At 37.2% G+C, this 24156-nt stretch overlaps 1 protein-coding gene across 8 annotated transcripts in view; it reads right to left on the reverse strand.

Annotated features, from left to right (window-relative positions):
• The window catches only part of CADM1 (cell adhesion molecule 1), a 328941-nt gene that overhangs the window by 60360 nt on the left and 244425 nt on the right, over positions 1-24156 (reverse strand). For all 8 annotated transcript variants that reach the window (XM_017523329.2, XM_017523328.2, XM_017523325.2 and 5 more), the window contains exons 2-3: positions 5332-5478; positions 3608-3760 (exon numbers count right to left, since the gene is read on the reverse strand). In XM_017523329.2, the coding sequence (XP_017378818.1) occupies positions 3608-3760; positions 5332-5478 (300 nt within the window). The remainder of the gene's footprint in view (positions 1-3607; positions 3761-5331; positions 5479-24156) is intronic.

A 24156-nucleotide genomic window follows, 5' to 3' on the forward strand; every position in this document is an offset into this window, starting at 1 on the left:
AAAAAAAAAAAAAAAAAAAAAAAAAAAGTGCCCAGTGTAGAATAATACAGGACCTATTTATTGTTGAAATCACCATTCTGTGAAATACTGATTTTTTTTCCAAGCCCATAAATAGTTTTCTCAAGATTGTGACCAATATTTCCAATCTTTGCTAAGGTTAGAAGAAGAAATAGGCATGTATACTGTGAGGTGTTTAGTTTATAAAATAAAATCTGATAATGTGAATCATAATAGTTTATTGATATGTTATAAAGTTGACTTTCCTCAGCTTTTTTTTTTTTTAAGAGCAAGAAAGCTTTAAAAAACATAAATGAGGTAATTTAAATCTGTTTTTCTGAAATAAAGGGTTGGACAAGAAAAATCTTAAAATTTATTTTGGTCTATTAATTCTATCCTGTTTTTCCTTTAACTTCATAATGTCTACTCTAACACAAAAGGTTAGTAAAGTATAAAAATCCGTTTGTAAGAAAAATGAATTAAAACTGCTGCTAACCAGAGAATATACTTACACATGGTCCACTAAACAGGCACATTTAGTAATAACTGCCTGCAGCCATTAATGAAAATAACCAAAGATATTTCTAAGGAGGGGCATATAGATGAAAACCTGAATGAAAATTACATAGAGGGAAATATTATAAAACAGCAATGAAATGTCAAGGTTCTTCTTAGCTAACCTCAAATCTATAAGAGTGCTAATTATAAACATTACGCCTACAACATTTAACAAAAATCAGCAATATCAAGATGAGTCACATTAATTACAACAAAAGAGGAGTCTTAAAGCTGATCAGTATGTGAAATCCCACTCTAAGACCCTTTCAAATAATTAGGCTCTCCTGTTCCTGGAATCTTAAAAATGAACACTAATCTTAGACGGACAGGACTGTGATAATATTGGCTACTATTATCAGTAACTATATTAATCTTAAAGAAGTGTATTATCTGTCTCATTCATCTCTTCTCATGAATAGTAGTATAAAGAGAGTTCTACAGTATGTTCTGGAGAAAGAAACAAAATCATCACAAGTGGAAAGAATCAATGAATATCCTTAAAGGCACCAAATGCATGCAAAATATCATAGGAGAGTCTTCAGATTTTACATGGATAAAATCATAAGCATAATAGTAACTATAGAATAGCATAGACAACATTAACAAATATTCATCTCTGTATCTTATAATTATGCTGAAGTTTTTACTGAATGCATCAAATAACTAATAGACATATGCACTAAAATGAGCATCTTCAACCTATCAAGAAGTTTGACAGCTGTGTAAGTACACACGGAGTCCTTTTCAGAGAACTGCAGATAGCAACGAAGATGCTAATGTCATTCTTCATTCATTATAATATCTGAAAACTCTAAACCTTATGAGAAAGGTTTGAATATACGAGTATCAGTGGAAATTGTCAGATTTTGGAAAATGAAAGACTCAAACACTGATGACAACAATTTTACTCTGTCAAGGAATCTTAGAGTAAATTAAATGGAAAGAATATTAAATGAATGCATAATATCTGCAGAAAGAACATCTACTACTTTTTATACTTGAAAGTGCTACTTTCAAGTATATTTAAGTTAATGATTCTATAAAATACAAGTAGGAACATATTACTGCTAGAATAATCAGACCTCAAAAAAGATTACAGGCATAATGCCTCTCAAAATTCTAGTGCTGGCACACTGGCTCCCAAGCACAAGGTATATTCAAAGCCAAACTGATCCAAAGCAGTGGTTTTGAGAACAAATGTACCAGGCACTAGAAAATGACAGGCAGTAGTAGCTTCTTGCCAATGGCCAGATATACTCCTGAAAACAAAAGATGTGCGCCTTTAAGAAAAAAACATCTTAAAACAAAAGTATTCGGTGTTTAACTAAAGACAACATAGACCGGAAGACACAAAGGTTGTAATTGTACGACAAAGTTGTAAGGTCTATTCCAAATTCTAAGATTCTTGATTCTTACTGAGTGCTTTGTAACCTGGGCAAGATGTCTAACCTGTTATTATGATTTCACTCCTGCAAAAACAACATATAAATACAAAAAGGTATATGTAGTAAAATACTCTGAAAATTAAAAATACCATAAATAGATTTTATTTTATGATTGTCACTTTTGTGGAAATTCCATAAATGACGTTGAGTCAAAGGATGAATGAGTAGATGGTCAATTTGAAGTTTATATTGCTAATGACTTACTCCAATAAGCAAAGAGAGTTTTCAAATACTCTGATAGAAGCAAATAGACAGAAAACTTCAAATTTATGCTTGTTAATTTGATATATCTGCAAAATACCAAAATAGTCATCCCAGCAAAACCTTCCATGCTTACTATTTCTACAGGTCTAATCTGGGTAAAGACCATAATAGTGGCAAATACGACTACCTGAAAGCCATCTACCATTAAACACAAACCAGATTAGAAATTATATGGACAGATTTTAAATACAACTTTATCAGTACTCCTCTTATCAAGAACATATATACGAGCATTAGGGGTATGTTTTAGCTTAATGAATAAAAAAATTTTCCCTTCTACAGCTGTGTTTAAATAAAGTAATGAGGCAGCAGCTCAATATGTACATCCATAAATACATATATGTGCACACATACCAAGAAAAAATGTCCTTCATATTTATCTTTCCTCTTTAATCTTGATATCATTACACTGAAAAGCTGCAGTCTGCCGCCTCAAATAGACTTTGATTCATCATCTTCCCGAAGGTGTAAATCAGATATCTTGCCTCATGCTATGGTATATGTCCTTGAAAATTCAGTTTCAAGAAAATCCAAATCAGCTGGTGTTATGCACTAGAATAAGTTTGTCTAAAGGTGACTAATTCAGACCACCTTCAACACAGAAATATCAGCTGACTATATTAAAATATAAACATGGAAACCCGACTACTGGGATTTTGCTGAAACTCACAATCTGGTGATCATAAATGAAGACACTCAGCCTACTAGAGGTGTGCCTTAGCAGCCTGTCAACAGTTCTTTGCTTATTATCAGTTAAAGTGCTCTTAACTCTTTTATGTCCAATGACTGCAATTTGTGGCAAAATATATGTTCACGGGGCATAATTTTTTGCAGCATAATCTAGAGTATAGGCAATAAACAAGGCCATAAGTCAAGCCAATGAAAAGGAGATCAACAACATTAAAATGAGGATGTAACTCAGAAGGAAAATCATTACGTGGATTTCATAACTGAGCTCTGCCATGGAGTATAGATTTGGTAGCCCATCTCCCCTTCTCCTGCACAGAAGGAAGAAAAAAAATCCCGGTAGTTAAAAGCAGTAACATTTCATGTGGTGAGTGATTCATTTGAGGGCTCTAAATTCTCTTGATCTTTGCTTCTGAAGCTTGAGGTTTGAAACCCAAGAGCAGGTGGAATCTGTAAAGACCGCTGATTGCCATTCCTTAGAGCATTTGGTAAAATAGGCTATTTTTAAAATTCAGCAAGATGGGCAGTGATTCTTCCTGAAACAAGTTTGAACAGGAGATTTCACCATTAACCCTTTCCTTGCTGCTGTAAGCTGTCTGCTAGTAAGGGCTATCCCCATTCCATTTCCCTGTGTAAGCGCCACATGCATTTCTTACCCAGGACTGTGATGGTCGTGTAACTTTCCTGTGGGGGGTCAGTATAAAGCTGGCAAAAGTATCTTCCTTCATCAGAAATTGAGACATTTGTCAATGATACTTTGAGTTCACTGCTAGAAAAATTCAGCAACTGAAACCTGCTGTCCTTCAAAGCTGTGAAGCAAAATACAGTTAGTGATTGTTAGAAGGTAGACGGACAGTCTATTTTCCTTAAATATTTATTAAATCTTGCTGTATCTGGTACTTCTTGACTTACTATTTTAAGTGTTTGCGGTAACTTCATGTAGACAAATAACCCTGTCCAAAGGAAACTTACGCATGAGTGAGTGTGTATACACACACACACACACACACCCAGCTACACACACTTCTATCTTGGCACAATTCCAAATGCTGTCAGTTTTCAGCACCTTATTCATACATGTTTTCAGATTTTCTATCAGAGATAGAAGAAAAGAAAACAAAAGGGAAAAGCAGGTCATGCGTCCCCTGAAGCAGTGAGTGCCTCCTAACCCTTGGGTACTGAAAGTTCAGGGACTAGGGCCTACAGCCTTTTAAAATGCCTCAAAAATTCTAAGTAAGGCCTTCAAAAATAAGGGCTTCTAACTATAAAACAGAACTAAAAAAAGCCTTAATGTTAATTACAAAAGCAAAATTAAAAATTATTTTTAAAACTTTATAATAAAATAATCTTAATAGCAAGATAAGCTTAATTAACTTGGATGCACCTTAACATATTTGATGTGATTTGAGGTGGAGCTGCCAAAAGTGGATGACCTAGGGCCTACTGAGGCCTTAAATTGGTCCTGCGGTTCCTAAGTACATTTGGCTTCACAGTATGAAGTTGATTAGGCATTAAGCAGGGAATCAGGATCACTGCAAAACTGATATATGTGGGCTTCTTATTTATTTCAAATGTTCTCTTTCAAAATCCTTTTTTAATTTTGGCAAACATTAGCTTAGTATATGACAAAAATTAACTTTAAGAATAAGAAGCTGGCTTATTTCCTTTTATTGTCTCTCATCCTCTTAAATGTTCCTTAGGTTTATCACCATTTTCCACAGGTCATGAATGACCCCGAGGTGTTGGGGAGGAAGGGGACAAGCAGCTGGGAAGGGACATGCTTCACTTTAGTTTGGCGCCAATGCTCTCCAATAACAATTTTTTTTTTTCCAAAAGGTTTGATTCTTACCGTTACCAAGCCCTGACGGTCATATGAACCATTTCTATCATACACAAGTTAGTTGTGATTTTGTTTTTTGTGATGTTACATTTCGAAAGATTTCAGCATATGGACACTTCCATATGCCAAAAGCTATGAGGAGAGAAGACCTGGTTTTATGCTTATAGGCACGTATTATCTTGGAAACTTCAATCTTCAAACCAAAGGGATTACCTTTCAGAATGCTGTATTTTCTTTGCCTTGCCCTGTTTGAGTTGTTTGTGTCAGCCAAGTATTTGGGACTCAATTGCAATTCACCTTGAATTACTACAATCAATTTCTATTGCAAAGTAAGACTGCCTTACTTTTAAAAGGGGCCATTCAAGGTTTCTATTAAGTAGAAAGATTATGATTGCCTGTCTCTTCTTCCCTCTAAAGAACTGACTAAACTTTAAGCATCTAACATTAAATTTAAAAAAGGTGGCCTTAGCAATCTTTTTATCAAGACAACACGTAGGAAAAAAAAAATTGCCATCTACAACTATAGGGATGGAAACTTACGCCTGAAGTCCCTGAAATAAATGGTCTGCCTGTTGGGATTCAGTAGCTGAATCACAGAGTCGTCACTCTTATTGACTTGGCAGCTGATGGTCGCAACCTCTCCCTCGATCACTGTCACGTCTTTCGTAAACAGATTCTGTCCATCACCTTAAAAAAAAGGAAGAAAAGGTCAGGGGAAAATTTCCATCAATTAAAATGGGATCAATGGGATCTATTAAAGTGGGAAATAAGCATATTAGAAAATGAACACAAGTAACAACATTTAGCATGGCTCTAATACCTTTCTTCACAGTCTAGAAAACGAGTCTATTAATCCAAGATAGGTCTAGAGAAAAAAGGCAACTAAGCCTGGAATTGTCATACCCTCAAAAGCTGTGATGCAAAAGGTTTCAGCCTCTAGTACTTTGTACTAGTTGAGTACTATATTGAAGAGGTATTGGAAAGGTCAGTGTACTGGCTTTTGTGAATGCCGAAGCTCTCACAAATGGAGTAGGGAAGATAGATGTGGCCAACTTTAGCTTACCTGCCCTTGAGCTAAGCTATTTGGTCAGCCTCACAGAAACTCAAGGGGCCACTTTACAGAAGTAGGTAGGAGGGTTCAATAAGTAATCTCATCTTGTTAGTTGATGTTGACAGTCCCAATGTATAGGCAGTTCATCGTGTGGGAGTGAGGCCTACCTGACTGTGACTCTTTGGGATCTCAAAAAATCCTGGAAAGGCTTATGGCTTGGTTACTCTGCTCTCTGAAACTCACACCTTCATGACTCACCCAAAGCCCCAGGCATCTCTGAACTGACACCCCTATCTGCAGATCACCCCCACCCCCTGCCAGCCATTTAGAGAAAATCTCCCTCAGAACATGTCAAAAAGTTGAGGCTTTCAGATTCACTAATAAATATGGCTTATCTCCAGATCTGCCTTAGTTTGTTGCTTCTAAGATCAGTGACGGCAGCCAGGACACCTCATAAATGTCCTAAATAATCTACAGCACAGGTAGGAGGAGAAGTGAGTTCAATTCAGAACCAAAGGATGAAGTAATTGTCCAGTGTTCAATGTCGCACCGGCATAGTAGGGGATACAGAAGTATATGCTGTACTAGCCTTTAAGACGCTGCAATGTGGGAGAAAACCAATACCTTATCCCTACTTACAGAACAAAAAGTGTGATATAGGCAGCAGATGTAATGGAAAATAGGGAACGGGAGGGAGAGACTCCTTTTTAGTTGTGTGGCTTTTTAGCTGTGTGACCTCTGGAAAATTAATTAAAGTTCCTGAGCCAGTTTCCCATCTGAAAAATGGGGATAGTAATTAAAAACTCTCTCACAGGGCTGATGGGGGGAATGAAAAAGGGTAATAAATACAGAGCATTTAGCACTGTGTCTAGTTTCTCATAAAACTGAATAAGCAGCGGCTGCTGCTGCTATCATCATCATCATCATCACCATCATCATCATCATTTCTCTAGACATCAAATCCAAAGATTTATTAAGCCATTATGCACTGGAAGTAGTGTGGATTCAAGAATAAAGGCTCCTGCTCTCAAGGACCTCCCAATGCAGCTATTTTACACCAACTCAGGGCCAGATTATTTGCTCTATAAAAAAATGTTGCCACATAAAGAAACAAAGGTGAAAGATAAATACTCATCTAAAGAAAATTTGAGACAGTATAGAGATGCAATTAGAATGAATGGAGGGTTTCCACCTGCTATCATACTTCTGTTGTAGGATTGTTTTTTTTCCCCCTGCTAGGACACACTGGGAAAGTGTGAGAGGGGTGGCTAAGATGGGTCTAAGGCAAATCCACCTAGAAATAGATCAGCCCCTGGCAGAGGATTAGAAGAGAGGAAACTACAAGGATAAGGAAAAAAAAATTATCAGGGCCACAGATAAACAAAAATTTCTGGCGCTTGAGGAGCAGACCAAAATGAAACCCAACCTCGAGCTCTGTGATCCAGGGAATTAACCCGGGTGTGAGAATGCAGGCCCACTGGGCTTGTAGTGAGTGAGAGGGTAAATTCCCCCAGCTTGATCCAGCAGTGGAGGCTTAGCATGCCGAACAGTATTACAGAATAACAACAAAGAGAAAAGGTGATCAGAAAAAAAATGAACGGATGCTTATTTTTTCCTTAGTGGATTACTGTGACAAACAGAATTCAGAACCCAGCTGGAGAAAGCTTATTCCCAGATTGGAGAAAAGAACAAGGAGAAAATTCCTACCATAATCATGCAGGCTTTTCAAGGTGGTTTTGCTGGCCCTGGCAAAAGTGTGTATAGAAAGGCCACCACTCTTACAGCCTCAGGTAATGCAATCTACTAAGAAAATTAAGAAAAAATTAAATGGTGTGATTCAAGTGCTATAACTGTCTTACATCATAGGACTTTCTTTGAGGAGACTAGAATACCAAATGGGGTCTTACCGGGTTTGGGAGGGATTTCTTCTATCAAAGGAAGTATATTAGCAAAATAAATAATCTTCCGTTTACAAAAGGTACATGTGGAAAGGCCTGGTGACAGGCAGTAATCCCCTCAACATAAATGAAGGCCTTACAAATCCTGACTACTATCTTGCAGCCAATGGGACTTAAGGCCAGTTGCAATTCAATTATGCTTTAATAGAATAGTTCCTGTGGAAATAACTATATGCTTAATTTTAGCTCTTTATTGAAATCCTAAGGCTAGTATATTCTGAGTAGCATACCACATTCATATTAAGGTTACAAAACATGTATATAGGGATGGAAAAAGAGGTGTGTTGTCCATGATTTTGTCTTTTAAGTAATGACAACAATAAAACAGAATGAGGTTTTGTTTGTTTTCTAGAAAAGTCTGAACATTCTTAATTATCACTTACAATTAAGTACTATAAGGCCAGACCATTTTAATGTGTCACTACTGAGCAAATCATTCAGGTAAAATTTTTCCATCTGCAAATGTTTGCCCTTGCTGTGCTCTGACGTATAATGTGCTCTGCAAATCCGTGGTGGTATCATCATCATGACTGTATTATTTTCTAAAATTGCTAAGGCTAACCTAAAATCCAGGTGTCTCAGAAAATGCCAATTCCTAGCTATGTTAACATGGTTATAATACTAACACTAAAAATTATAAGTGATAATGAAATATTTTGCTGAAAGATATCAAAGGGCCTTGGTTGATGGTGGTGGCCCAAGGATGTCATTCTGTAAAAATCACCAATAAATTATATGGGTCAGCTGGACGGCAGTTATGTTAAACAGAGTTCCACACTTTAAGGCGCCATAAGATGGCTGCAAAGGAATAATAATGACCTATTTATTTGAGGCAAAGGAAGTGAATGACAGTGATGAAAATACGGTATGTATGTCAGTACTCCAAACTGCCCGAAGCCTTTATGTAAAAATAATCTCAGCTCACATCCTCAAATATTTCTTCCAAACAGAAGGGTGCACTGTGACTTGATAAATTTCCCCTTGAAATAGATATCATGACAATTAGGTTGCTACAAAACACGATTTGATGTGTAGCAGAAGGGTACAAATAGGTAACTTTGGTGCCTTTCTTAATCCATTTTTAAAACCTTTCTGATATTTGAAAACTCAATTAGTAGATATAATGTCACCGCAGAAACAGCACATGTTCTGGGCAAAAGAAATCAAATAAGTACAATATACTGTAGCCATTAAATAAGGCTGTTAACAGCAAGATAATTTATTTTAAGGGTAGAACAATGTCTGGCATGTGTAGACATTTTTGACTGCTAATCAGTGTATATGAGTGAGGTTTAGGAGAAAGAATCAAACTGGATTTTAATTTGTATCAGCAACTATATTTCCCATAACTCCCAGATTTGCCAGACAATTTCTAAAAATAAAACTATGGCACTGGAGAGTCCCATTCGCTTACATGCAAGCCCCCTGTAGTAAACTAGAGGTTGTTAGGACATTCATGACAATGAAGAGAAAGCTTATTGTCTAAAGAAAGATAAAATTTATTTTTATGATTACTAAATGACAAGACCATGACATTAATGACCATGACAGCAGAGTTGTTGGAGTGGGGAGGTACACAGGGCACATAAATCCCCTACAAATTCAATCTTCAATTAACATAGTTTACAGATTCTTTCCTAGAACCTCATTTTGCTATAAACTCCATTTCAGTGACATTACATAAAATACTTGCCCAGATTGGAATCTATTCAGTCAACAATATGGCCACCATAGGGAGGTGACAGGGCAAATATTAAATGAGACATGGGGAAGGGAACAAATGTTTATCCAGGGCTGGGCACTGTGCAGGATATTTCACATACTTTTCTCTCTCAAAATCCTGGAGTTTTCAGTATCCCCACTTTAAAGATGAAAAACCTGAGACAGAGAGATTTAAATGAGCTGCCTGATGTCATTCAGCTAAGTGGCCAAGCTGGTGCTTGAACCTGGTTCTATTAGATTCTCCGGCCTATACAACTTGCATTTTTTACCAGCCAGCATCAGGCTTTGATGCCACGGTTCATACTGGCTCTACCTTGGAAAATGTACTTGCTTTTAAAGAGGGTTATTTGCCTATGAGCAACTTCTGATTTTTTTTATTTCCATGTTTTATCCAGAACACAATTACACACTTTAAGATGAGAGAGAAACTGTCCTGAATGTAAAACACCTTGTTTACTACTGCTTCCTTCTTTCAGTGCTCGGCAATCTGCCCCTAGAGAAAGCCTTTCTTACCAGTGCCTGGTGGAGCTTTTGCCAGCACCACAAGCTTTCGCCCCCGCTGCCTGGCTGTTCATAGATAAAGCACTTCATTTACACTGGGGCAGTCTCTCTAGTCAGGACTATAATAAAAGGGCAAGTCACAGTTAAAACAGAATTGAGTTTATACTATGGCAACTATGTAAACTCTCACTGACATAGAGGAGGAGCACCGGCAACTCTTAACAGGGATGACAGTCTGCCCAGAGAAAGAGCAAATAAAGTTCCTTGACCTACTCCTTTAGTAGCAAAATCATATTAGGAAAACTAATCATATTAGGAAAACACTCTGTTCTATGCAAGACTGAACCTAACATTAAATCAGCACAGTCATGTTGTCTAAATAGGAGTCAAACCAAAACTACAGATCGTTAAAAGAAAATCATCCTGCTGATGATCAACGTAAGTTATTACTTTAAAAACTCTACTATAGTTCTTGAAATTTTATACAAATGAAAGGCTCAGGGTTATTCATTCCTACCCTCCTAGGTTTGAAATTTTCAAAGAAGCACATTTTGGAAACCTTATTTTCTGTAGATGTGTGAGCCCTCGCTGACTTGAAGCTTCAAATGGTTTGTCAATTATGCTCATTTCTGTTGGATACTATTTTTACAACCCTGTTCAGGATGTGCTCAACTTAGAAGAAGAACCTCTAATCCCTACCCGAAAAAAACCATCACTAGTAGAGGCACTGCAATTCCTGCTAACGTTTCTGAGAGCTAGTACAGAGTTGAGTACGTTTCAGGAGAAGAAAGAAAAAAATTAAGATTCTGCTGAAACCCAGAGAGAAAAATCTTTCTAACTGCATATGTTCCCCCAAGTCAACGTAAACACAGTGCTCACTACAAATCATTAACAAAGCTATTAAGATTTGATTTCTATCTAGGCAATTATTGTCAGCATATTTTGTACATTTCCTTTAAAAGACTCAATCCTATCTTTCAATTCATTAAACTGTTCCCTGCATTTACAGAGTTTTATATCAAATCAGAAACCTATTTGAATTAATAAGAATTACAGTAAAAGTAATTTGAAAATAAATTATTTGAAGTTCAAGCCACGAAAGCGTTTGATGAAAGAATTTAGTTCTATTTAAATATTACAGTAACATTTTTAGGAATCCAATGTGCAGACAAGAGACAGTGAGAATCAGTGTCCAAAGACAGGGGCCCATCAACTGTGGATTTAAGGTTAAGAGTGTGGCCTCTTCAACACAAATGTAATTCTTTATTTCCTAGACAGGCACATTTCAACCTGCATGAACACTTTAATATTTATCTAAAATCAAAAGCAATCAATCTGTCTGCTGTTTACAAAACTTCTCTTAACCTTTTTGATCCTCATCCATGTTTTGTTATACCAAACAGTAAGTCGAATATGTTGACTGTCTGCTCCAAAGACTGTCTACTTACTGGTGAAAATAATTATGAATACGAACCATACAGATCACAAGCTTAGAGATAAACTAAACCAACTCAACAAGTAATGGAGTGGGCAAGACTATGTGACATCGACCTAAACACTTCATCTGCATCACCGTGTTTTTTATAGAACCCTATGGAATCCAGAATCAATACAACTGAATAGAAAGAAACTTCTAGATCAACTCTCTAACTTTAGACCCAGGGAGTAGATACACCTGAAATCATATGGCAAGCGTGAGGCCCAGCCACGAGTAGATGCCAGACCTCCTGATCAAGTCATCAAGATATTTCTTTTTTTTTTTTTTGAGACGAGTTTTGCTCTTGTTACCCAGGCTGGAGTACAATGGCGCGATCTTGGCTCACTGCAACCTCTGCCTCCTGGGTTCAGGCAATTCTCCTGTCTCAGCCTCCTGAGTAACTGGGGTTACAGGCACGCGCCACCATGCTCAGCTAATTTTTTGTATTTTTAGTAGAGACGGGGTTTCACCATGTTGACCAGGATGGTCTCAATCTCTTGACCTTGTGATCCACCCGCCTTGGCCTCCCAAAGTGCTGGGATCACAGACGTGAGCCACCGCGCCCGGCCCAAGATATTTCTATTACTCGCTCTTTCTAAATAATACCTTTGATTTATTGCTAATTACAAAAGCAATATATGCTCAAAGGTTTCTGTTGTTGTTTTGAAAGCTTTATTTTATGTAGTATCTCTGTAACACTGTATTCCATGGCATGGAGATGGTCAGGATCTCAAAAGAATCTTCTGCTATATAATTACTGATGTGTCACTTGAGCTTATAAAAGGAAAAAATATTTTATTTAATCTTTTATAATCAGTAAAAGGTGAGGCAAATTTTTGAATGGCAAGTTAAAGAGTAATCCTCCTCCATGCTGGTTTTTTCTTCAGTTAAAATTGTTGATTTCCCCAGAATACAAAACAAAAAATATCATCTGACACAACATTAAGCTATTCATGAATATTCTGTATATATATTCTTGTTTAGTTGACTAATGGCAAATTAACCTTCTCTATTTTTGCTTAAACACATACTATAGGTATGTTTGATTAGCATTGAATTCCAAAAGCTGATTACTATGCATACTTTGATTATGTAATTACATAATAGAGTATAATGGCTCCTTTGGAGTCATTATGATCTATGTGGCAAATATGTTTCAGTTTTGCTGTAGTTTAAATACACGTTGAAATGACAGCTCATAACAAGGTTCCACTTTTCAGTCTCATTGGGCATTTTCCCATTCATCCTAACATCTCCTTGACATCAATTAAGGTCTATTGTGTCAAGCTGCACATACTTTTGAGAAATTCCTTTTGTTTTCTTGGCATTCAAAAAAGGACATTAATTTTAAAAGCTATATTAAGCAAAAGGCTTGGTTTAAAAAAAAAAAAAAGGCTGAAATTCCATCCTTCATCCACCCTTTGAAAGGTCTGCAGGGAATCACATCTAGTTCATTAATCACTGCTCAGACAACCACAAGGGGGTTAAAGATGGAATTTCACCTTTAACTCCAAAATGCACATGAAGGGAGAAGAGCCAAGAATACTGATGCTTAGGGTGGTGGCTCACCACAATGCATTCCACTCAGGGTCTAACTCAACACCAACCACACCATGTAACGCAAAGGCCCATTTTCTCAAACCTCATGTCTTCTAGTGTTCCTTATATTCTGAAGTTCCTTTGGGGAGAGGCAGCTCTGAAATAGCACAGCAAAGCTTCTCTTTCAGAGTCCCCAGACTGGGTTTTCCACAGGTCTAAGGCCAAGAAAATTTACCTAGGGAATAGATTTTTGACAACTCCACCTTCAACTTACACACTAGAAAATAGTCAGGTTTTTAAAAAGTTATTGGAAAGAATTACGTAAATTAGGAAAAAAGTTATTGGAAGGAATTAGGTAAAATTTCTTTTGTCCCCATGAAATTTCTTTAACGTCAGTTTGCAAGTAATTTCTGCTTTTCTCTCCCAAGAGAATGATCTCTTACACCATGCCAAGCCAAAAGTGACCAGGGTCTTGACTTTAATACGCGTCAAACCATTTCTACCTTTGTGTGTATTGGTTTTTGACATTAAGGCTGGAGAATGGAGGTCAAGCACAGTCCAACTTGGATTTACATACAGGATGGTATCTCTTTTGTAAGAGAAAACATTGATTAGAGGGTGAAAACTCTTTTCATGGAAGACTGTGACAAAAGAAAGTAGTTATAGCATCCCTGCCTGTGCTACTTCAATTTCAACCATCACATTAGTTGCCTTCTCTTTAAAAGACCCTAAGCTCAATACAACTTTTTAATCAGGGCCCACATCACTAAGAAGGCCAAGCAATTATGATGCTTAAGGTCTGAGCTGTCTGATCCCATAAAAGGAAGAGGTGCAATTCCCTCTGCAGAATGTTTATGCAGAGTGACACTCATCCACTAAACTTGAAGAACTGAATTAGCTTTTCCATTAAAATTCACTTATCAAAGAAGCTAACGGCAATAAAAGAAACGGGAATATAAAAATAAACCATGAAAGATAATAATAATCATTGAATCCTTTTGCTTTTCACACTGGAAGGTGAAAACCCTAGACTTTTTTTCTCTTACTCCTTTTCATAGCTCGATAGGTTGCATGGCCTTTTCATTCATAAGCAAGATAGAATCTTTTTTTTGGAGAGAAGATAGCCTAACCCTGAAGAAAAACTCTCACCAGTGGACAGGTTTTATGACAATTAAAAGAGAGAGAGAAAAAGTCGGGCCCCCAAAGTTGAAAAGCCACTGCTTCATTTGTTTGTGAGATGGCATTGAAATCACCTTGTGGAAGAGTCATTTTAAGTCTGCTAAATCTGCTTAGAGGCTCTTGGGAGAAAGAGGGCTCTTAAAAAAAAATTAAAAAAGAACTGCAGCCATCCAACGTGGACTTTGGAGAAGAACAATCTGAAGCAGAGGCTTCTTATAAAACTAACTGTGTTGGCAAAGCAAGCAGTTCCTTCTCAATGGATTTGATTCTGTGATGCTCGTTTGTGGCAAAAAAAAAAAAGAGAAAGAAATAATAAAAGAATACTTTTAGATTGAGGTGCTTCAGTAGCAAATTCAAAGCTGGGTGGTATTCCAGCATTTCAAAACATATGAAGTTTCTTTTAGACAAAATGGAGTTGTGCTGAAGGCCAACTGTTGATCTTCTGTATCAACCACTTTGCTAATAAACTAATAAAATGATATTATATTGTAGGAAATATTAAATGACTGCTTTCTAGAGTGAAAACTCATTGTACAAAATTCTGCTGTTGACAAGCATGGGCTATTGAGAAGGAAACTCAAGGGATAAACTGTGTAAATAGCAGCTGATAGCTGATGAAGCACAAAGCCTCACCCCATCCGGTGTGGTGGTCAGGGGCCCCGATATTAGCTGAAATCTGGGATAATAGGAACCGATTGATTTAATTCAATATAGAGCTATCTACATTTCCCAAACCGTAAGCTATTCACAACTAAAACAAAAGGTTTACAGGATTAAAACTCAAAATACATATTTGAAACCACCAAGGAAGACACAAATATTAGATTCTACTGTTCCTATAAAGATTTAAGGGAACTTAGATTTCACTATTACCCCAAAAGAGATCTTAGTAGCCAAACTATTTATTATATACACCGCAGCAGCCTCTCGTGAGCTCTCACTCTGTAAGAAAACATAACATTGGCTTTCCCTAGCCAAATTAGGGAAAAATTTAGGATTTCAAAGCTATGGGGATGGGTGATGCTACTGTGGTCTCTTCTACTTTAACTGATACTTCTAAATCCCCATGAGTCATACGCATATCAGAGATGTAGGCTGTTCACAAGGCTTGCCATTACTAGTTATTCTTTATAAAATTATTTAAATTGAATTTCTTTACAACTCCATTCTCAAGTCTCAATGGAGATAAAATGTGTATTTCCCTTATTTCATATATCCTAATTTTAGGTAACCAACTTAATATGATTTTCCTTTTGATAAGAGGTACTGTGATTAAACTTGGGTCACTTTTCATTTCAGCTCACTAAAAGCTGGGTTTTTCCCCCTTTACATTTGCCTCTAGGGTGTTAAAAGATTAACATTTAGTGTAAGATATTTAAAATCATTAAGACTGTAACAGGTAACAATAATTACTACATAAAGGGAAGAAAACGAAAGTGGCTGCTATTCTTCATGTTTAGAGGCAAGAAAAATTATTTGCCAAAGTGCTTATTATTATTAATTTTTCTAATATTAAGAAAAATCTCACTGTTATCTGGAGGGGGTATTATTTTAATCATCTGCATGATAACAATAGCTAATGTATTTTTAAAATGTTTTCTTGTCAGATGATATGGCTTTTCTTTTTCAATTTCTTCACATTATCTCATTTAAACCTCAAAACAATCTTATGTGGTTCAATATCCCATTATCATCCCCATTACACAGACGAGGAAACTAAGATTTACATATGCTGAATAAGTGGTTAGAACCAATATCGGAACCTAGGTCTGCTTAACGCCAGATTTGGTGCTATTAACAATTATACTATATTAATTACACTATACTATATTAATAAGGTAGCTGAAAGGACATTAAGCTTTATGATGCTAAAAGAACAGAGTAGAACTAATGAATGAATCTACAGTATCTCATTTTTATAACTCAGGAATAAAACTAAAGTAACACTCTCAGCACATAAAAGAATCTGAAGCCAAACAGCCAATCTACCAGCAATCAGCATGTTCTAATATGTGATACTGATAAAATTAGCTCTATAACAGGTCTTTAATATTTAGAGAGGAAATGCCTGTTCTGCCAAATGATTCAAACTCGAAAGGCAGCTCAACTCCTACTTACAGCATTTACAGTATCTGCTTCAAGGGCATTCATTAGTATTGACAGACTATGTGGCTGAAATTTGGCTGTAATAGTAGTCTCTCTCTACATCTCCTCATTCATTTTTCCTGCCAACAAGAGTCATTGAAAACCTTCCAAATTTAAAGCTTAGGGCCGACAGGACAAGCAAGTAAGGATATCAGTTGGAACACATCAGATATGGACTCAGAGTGAATGTCAGTTTCAACTGATATTACTACAGAAACAGGAAATGGGGAAGTGGGAGGGGAGAGATGTTTCATATTCTTATTCTAGAGAGTATTTTATGAGTGTGTGTAACATGGTTTGTTCAAGAAACAGCTGTAAATTCATGATAATCACCATGCTGAATAATGCTGCAACACTGAACTTACCCACATCTCCTACCAGGAAGCCAAGTAGCTTTGGACTATTACATGAAACAGCAATTTCTTAGCTGGAAAACTGGAGTCCATGACCAAGGCTCTTATTGCTGAATTATTCACTCTATCATCTGTCAATCATAAAGCAAGTGCTAGTGGTTTTTTGTTTGTTTGATTATTTGTTTTTAAAACTAGCTTCCTCAGTTGCTGGCCCCAGCTCAATGGGAAGACATATACTAGAGGTAGAAAGCTCTTTTAAGCCAGAGTTTGATGAAGGAATTGCGTATGGAAAGAAGACTGGATGAAAGAGATTGCAGATTCTACTCTTATGCCTGCTGACTCCCCAGTGCAAAGCCTATGTCAGACAATTATGCATAGTAACTACACGAACTGGTGCCATTATAACAATAACTTGATTAGTATCAGCCAAGTGTGGGTTGCTGATTAATCATCGCTGAAATTAGACATAAGTGAGAAGAACACTACTCATGATTTATATTTCACTAATAGGGGGCAGCTAAGAAGAAATGAGACCATCAGACTTGGAAAACGGGAATTTTTGTTGTAGTTTTGAGCTTACTGGTGGTGAAAACAGGAAAAACTCTGAAACTCTGTTTCTGTATTTTAAAGTGGATAAATGTTATTATGAGAACTGAGTGAAGTAATGCCTATGAAAGTATTTAAGCTCCAAAAATGTTAAATAGAGAACTATAACCTTCTCTTCCATATTCTTCATCAGCAATATCACCACCTTTGCAGCCTCTGTCTATGTTGTTAGGATCTTCTAATGATCTTCCATAATTGGCTGATTTTTTTTTTTTTTTTTTTTTACTTCAGAGGTTTAGCTATAATTGTTTTTTTTCTAAGGCTAACTAAAAGGCAGAGGTAAATTAAAATATATTTATCAAACATTTATATTGAATTGCAAATTAAAAACCACAAGTGTGGAACATATAAGGTAAATAGCAGATGTGGGCAGAGGACTGGACATTTGGAACTGCAATCTACAGCATTAAAAACATGACTTACCATCTGAGTTCCCTCCCTTTCTGTATAGGCCCGTAAGCCATTCAGAGAGCAACTCCCATGTTCAAAGGGTGTGAAGGGTGCCCAGTGTTATAATACAATACACCCTTCTCCCTGGAAAACCTAAAAAAATCAATATTTCAGATACCAAACATCTTGAGGGAATATGATGTTCCACAAAAGTCAGCTTTCCATATAACTAAACCTCTCTTTAAACACTGAGACTAAAACTAAATGAAATAAATGAAATATTGTACAAAAGCTTGCTGTCTCCCCATTTTCTCTGTTCTATGCTTCTATACTGGGAGGATGTCATGAATTACTGAAATATGTAAAAATACTTGGCCTTCGTCTAAGGCAGGAGTGTCCAATCTTTTGGCTTCCTGGGCCACATTGGATAAAGAATTATCTTGGGCCACACATAAAATACACTAACACTAATGACAGCTGATTAACACACACACACACACACACACACACACACACACACACACACACACACAGTCTCATAGTGTTTTAAAAAGTTTATGAATTTGTGTTAGGCCACATTCAAAGCTGTCCTGGGCTGTATATGGCCTGTGGACTGCGGGTTGGACAAGCTGGCTCTAAACAGTCTTAGACTGTTAGGCTTGCACGTGTCCTCTGCTGCTTCCCTCGAATGCTGGCTGTCACATCTCACAGATAATTCCTGCCTTTAGCACTAAGTACATGAGCTTTGAGAAAGCTACCAGGTGTTGAGACCTTTCCTGCTTCCTCATGAGTTACTGGGTGTGTCTAAGATGTTTGGGGTCTCTGGAAACCTATCCTTCACTAAGTGGTGTGCTCCTATGGCATCACGGGGCGTAATTTTCCCCTCTCATTTGACAATGAACAAAGAAAAGTTGCACAGACAACATTTTAATTAAATAATATTTTAGTTTGATAACTATACAATGACACTGATAGATATTCTTAGGCAAAAATACACCCTAGAATATAGGAAGCAAATCAATACATAATTGATGACTGACAGTAGTTACTGATATAATTTCTTGTCTTATTGCTTGATCACATGCATCTATTACTAATCTACTCATCAAAGCAGGAAAAATGACCATGGGGGAATTCCTACTCGTCCTGCAGGATTGAGCTGAAAGTCATTAGCTTTCCCCATGAAGAGAGATCTGTTGACAGCCCAAGTTTCTTGACTTCTGATTCACACAATTTATATGTGTCTCAGTCTCAGTACTCATTACATGAATTGCTCTCTGACTGTTTATAGGGTTATTTCCTTTATTCAATTTTGATCTGAGTTCAGTTCTAGCTCTGCCGGTTATTAGGCAGAACTTGGGAAAGTTAAACTCTCTAAGAATCAGGTTTCTCACACCTAAAATGTGTATGATATACCTGCCTTGCTAGGTTATCTTGAGGAGAAAATGGGATAATCCATGTATCTGTACAGCTTAAGTCTTGACACATAAGCTGTGTACCAAAAATATATATTGTTATTTTAATTATTTTTAGCTCCTTGAGAGTAGTCATACTATCTTAATCATCTTTGCATTTCAAAAACATAATAGTGTTGGCTGAGAGAGCAAATGTTAATAAATGTTTGTTGAATAAAGTTACTAAATGATAGGCTGTTTTAAGACTTCATAGGTGCTAGGTGCTCTTGTTTTTTGAGGTTATTGGTCCAATGGTCCATATAATATCAAGACATATTAAGCAGTATCCATATCTCACATTAAATATAATTTTGAATTAAAATTTTCAAAGGATTTTTGCTTTCAAAATTATTTCCAATTGTATATTTTATTCTGAAGCCAATATTTTTCCATGTCTCGGGGGTTTTCACAAGGCTCTTGAAAAGAAATAGGCCTTAGCATTGCACCTAGAGAAAACAGCCCTACTTTAAGAAGTTCCTAATGCTGCAAGGGAGACAGACAGACACACACAAACACACACACACACACACACACACACACAGAGACAGAGAGAGAGAGAGAGGGAGAGATAACGCATACTTGTAAGCCACAAGTTACTAATATGCTGTGGGTACCACAGTAAAGGATGACCAACTCAGTTGGGATGAGGGTGCAGCTTTTAGAGAAGCGGAAGGAGATGAAATTTGAAAGGAGGATCATGGCATATTCGGAACAATGTGAAGAATACAGTGTGCTCTGAAGAGAGACAAGAAGGAATGTTTTCTGGAAAGGTCATTAGGTCCAGATACTGAATGACATTGCATGCCAAGCTAGGGAATTTGCACTTTATCTTGTAATTAATAGGGAGCCATTAGGTGATTTTAATCCAGGGAATATGATTTCACCTGTATTTTCAAAGAAAACTTCTATGTAGAGAGGGATGGGAAGCTGAAGAGGAAAAGGGCTGGAGTCAGGAGGATCAGTTAAGAGACTGCCAGAGAGTGCGCAGGAGCTGATAAGAGTCAGAGAAGAGTGTAGAAAGGAGGAAACAGAACTCAGGAGAAGGAAAAGAGTGAGCAGGAGTCGAGAATACTTCAGAGGTCAGGCACACTGGCTTTGGCAGCAGTCAGTGTTCCCCTTTTAAAGGAAGAAATGAGGATTCCTTATTCGCCTTTATAAACATCAGTTAATGACTAGCGGCCTTCTAAGAAAAGACCAGCAAAGAGCTAAGTTCAGAAGTTAGAAGGCAAAGGACGCATACATTCTCAATATGACTCAGATGGGTTTTCTGTAGCACCCAATTGCACCAAAAATATAATTAGGACACCTGCTCAGCAGACCCCTCAGAGCTTTGCTATGCAGTGCTGTTGACCAGCAGTTTTGACAATCTGTGGGAGAGTACTAAAAATGCAGAATCTGAAACTCTGCACCAGACCTACTAAGTCAGAATGCGCATTTTCACAAGAGACTCAGATAATTCCTATGCATATTAAAATCTGAGGAGTGCTGACCTAGAGTGCATTAATTCTAATCACTCTTTTATATCACAGTCATAAACACAAGACTAGCTGCTAAACCAAGGGAGATCCTATAAAGAGGAACATTCCTACATAACTTGTTTTGAGGAAACTGGTGAATCTCAGTGTGTCATGGGATAAAGAAGATCATGAATCCTAGCCACCAAATGAGGCCAGTTTCCAGAAATAAACATGTTTAAAAACAAATTTTTAAAAATTCAAGGTTGCATGAAGATAAATTGGTGTGGTTCATGGATAAAGTCAATAGAAAGCAGAATGTAGAATTCTTTCTTAAGTTGCAAACAACAACCAATGCACAGATGAAAAATAACAACAACGAATGCACAAATGAAAAATCCTCTCCCAAAGCAGCTAGCTGACTGTGACCAATGCAAATAGATTATTTTGCACTTAGTTGCAAAAATAACTACTTCTAGCCAGCGCTCTCACACTTAGTGGGGTCTGTCAGTTCACATGCTGTAGTACCCTAGTTAAATTTTTGCTTATTTGGTTTTATTGTTACTGTGTGTTTTGTTTTTGTGGACTTTAGGCCAGTGAAGACAGAAACAGCAAATAGGGAAATAAAACAAGTGTTCCAAAATGAAAACTGAAAAGAGGTTGCAGAGGTTTGTTATAAAAGTGATGAAATCCAGCTATATGATTTGAAGGCAGGAAAAAAAAAAATAAAAGCTATCCTACCCATTACAGCAGGCCTTTTCACTCTAGCTAGCAGATAAAATTTGCTGCAAAAATGTAGGTAAAGGCATAAACAGAAGTTTAAGAGAAATAACAAGAGTCTTAAGCTTGAGGCAGAAAGAATCAGGCTTAGAATGAGCCTCACAGAATGTTCAGGGGAAGAAAAGGTAAACAACAGTTTCATTTCACACGGCCTCTTAACGAATATCCATGGATCAGCCTGGACTGCTGGCCCTGTTCTCAGTTGCTGGAGTCAATGTGCCTTGTGCCAGCCGGATATAGGCTAACAGCATCATTAGCAGCTGCTCACTGAACGAAGTAACACTTACCTTGAAAGCAGAGAATTCACCCTCAGAATTAGAGTTTTAGTATGGGGGAGGGTTCTTTCCTATAACTCTGAAAATTTATATACCTAGGACTTCAATTTGTTTCAGTTTTCTAATAAACTTTTTTTCTGGTTGGAGGTGGGCAAGGAGAGAGAGGGAGTAGCAAAATGGCCATTGCCATGTTCCAGTTCCTATTCTTTCTGTTCTTTAACATATGGTGATTGCAATAGGTTCACACTTACTCCTTCCTCTAAAAAAGTTGTTCTTAGATGAAAGCTGTTAGCTGTTCCTACCACTGGTATGTCCAGATGCCTTCACTGCAATGGGAGCAGATCTCTGAACAGTTTTCTGCTGGGTTACTGACGTGCACTTTCAGAGAGAATAACGCTCTGAATTTTGGTCTCTTAAAAAAGTCGTTAGGTTTATGGGCAGTCATGCTTGTCACATTTAGAGTGTGAATTACATACTTCATGGAAAGCCAGTTAAGCCCCTGCAGTTGTGCACAGCCATAATTTCTGTAGAACAAGCACCAACAATTGAGGAACTTTACTACGACTACTTTTCATGTATAAGATGCCAAAATAAACCCTTCCAACATTATACAGTTTTTCTTTTTTAAAAAAATTTTTTATAAAGAAAAAAAAAAAAAAAAACCCTAATGGGCTACTTGCTGTTCTATTCACTTTTTAGATTTGTCAGTTTTTGAGTGACTGCCAGCACCAGGGACTCTTTGTAGCACCTTATATTTGGGGTATAATAAAAACATGAAATGATTAAAAATACCGTGAGTGTAACTGCAGAAGGAACTATATATTCTGGGCCCCAAGGAAGGCTGTTTCTTTGCAGAATCAGACAGACTCCATTTATGTTATTAAACTGGAGCACTATTCACTGTCCAGGCTGGAAGCTTCCTGACATGCCAAAAGCACTAAATATGTCTAAAGCACACATTAGAACCTTAACCTTTAGAATGCTGGTATTCTCTGGCATTGTAACCAGGGGAGCATAGGAGTTAGCGTATCTAGTTATGTGACATCTTTTAAATGTCAAAAATGTTTATCTGTCAAAAATGTTTATTTTTATCACTAATTTACCTGTGATGAAAAAAAGTATGAAGAATGTAGGGCTGGTACACCAAGTAAACTATTGGTATAAATGGCAGGACCAAGAAATATTAATAGTAATAAAAGCAGCAGTTAAATGCTGCTTCTTTGAACCTTAGCTCTATCCCAGACCACCCTTTTATTTTAAGGTTGTTTGTTGGTTGTTTTGCATACATCTGCCTTCTCAAAAGGTTGTCACACGCCTCAGCATCACCTGAAGGGCCTGTCTGCTGGGCCCCATCCCAGGGCTTTGAATTCACCAGGTGTGAGGTGGAGCCCAGGCTTTGCATGCCTAATGAGCTCACAGGTGATGCTGATGCTGCTGATCCAGGGTCTATGCTTTGAGAATTGGCATATATAATCTAACTGCATCCTCTACCATCCATCAAAGTATTTGCCTATTTTATAGATAAGGAAACTGAGGCTTAAGCAGGGCCCTACCACTAACTGGATAAACCTGGACAGGTTATTAAATTCTCAGGCCTCTGAGGGTGATCGTTTCCATTAGGACTTTTCTCATGACCAGATCGTGTCCTTTCCATGTAAATGACCCCCTGACTTTATCTGAATGTTAATCCATGTCCCTTTTTTTCTACTGCCCATTACTAGTACCATATCAGCTCAGATTTATGATCTGCCAGCTGTGTTGTGATTAGATGTCATCCCTGTCTTTCTATTACTCCGATATTGATAGATAAAATTCTGTGGTGATGCATCGCCTGCCCTTTCAAAGGTTACTGCCAGCAGATGCTAGGAATCAATACAGTTCTTATCTGTCACAAACCACAAGAAAAGCATGGTAAACCAGGCTCAATGAAAGGCCTGTGAACAGGTCAAAGAGGGAACTCCGAGATGCACTCCGCCACCAGCTCTGTTTCCAGACCTACTCCAGAACCCAGCTTTGTTGGATCTCAACTGTCTTAAGATTTGGGCCTTATAGCTTAGAACCAGACCCAGAGTCCAAAACCATCTTTGGTGAACCTTGTTGTGAAGACTGGCAGCCAAAATCAAAAAGTTAAAGCTCACTTTTATTAATGTGTTACCAAGATCAGTAAGATGTTTGAGTTCTTAGGAGGCAAATACTAAAGAAATCTATGGTTTCCTTTTCTCCCTCCATCTTTCAAATCTAAGGAGATGCAGTAGGTTCACTTATACTTTTCCTTTTCTCCATCCATCTTTCAAATAGGAAGAGTCCTACTTGAGGGGAAAATAAAAAGAAGCAGCACAATCATTTTTATTTTTTAGATGCTTATAGCTCAAAGGGTTAAGAAAAACAAATGGTAGTTGCAAGCGCCCTAGAAAGCTTTTAAATTTTTTTTAAGGAACATGGAAAAAACAAAAAAGTCAACTTTCTAACTCTTTCTTTAAA

The sequence above is a fragment of the Cebus imitator genome, unplaced genomic scaffold, assembly GCF_001604975.1.
Source record: "Cebus imitator isolate Cc_AM_T3 unplaced genomic scaffold, Cebus_imitator-1.0 Scaffold28, whole genome shotgun sequence".
Classification (NCBI taxonomy): domain Eukaryota; kingdom Metazoa; phylum Chordata; class Mammalia; order Primates; family Cebidae; genus Cebus; species Cebus imitator.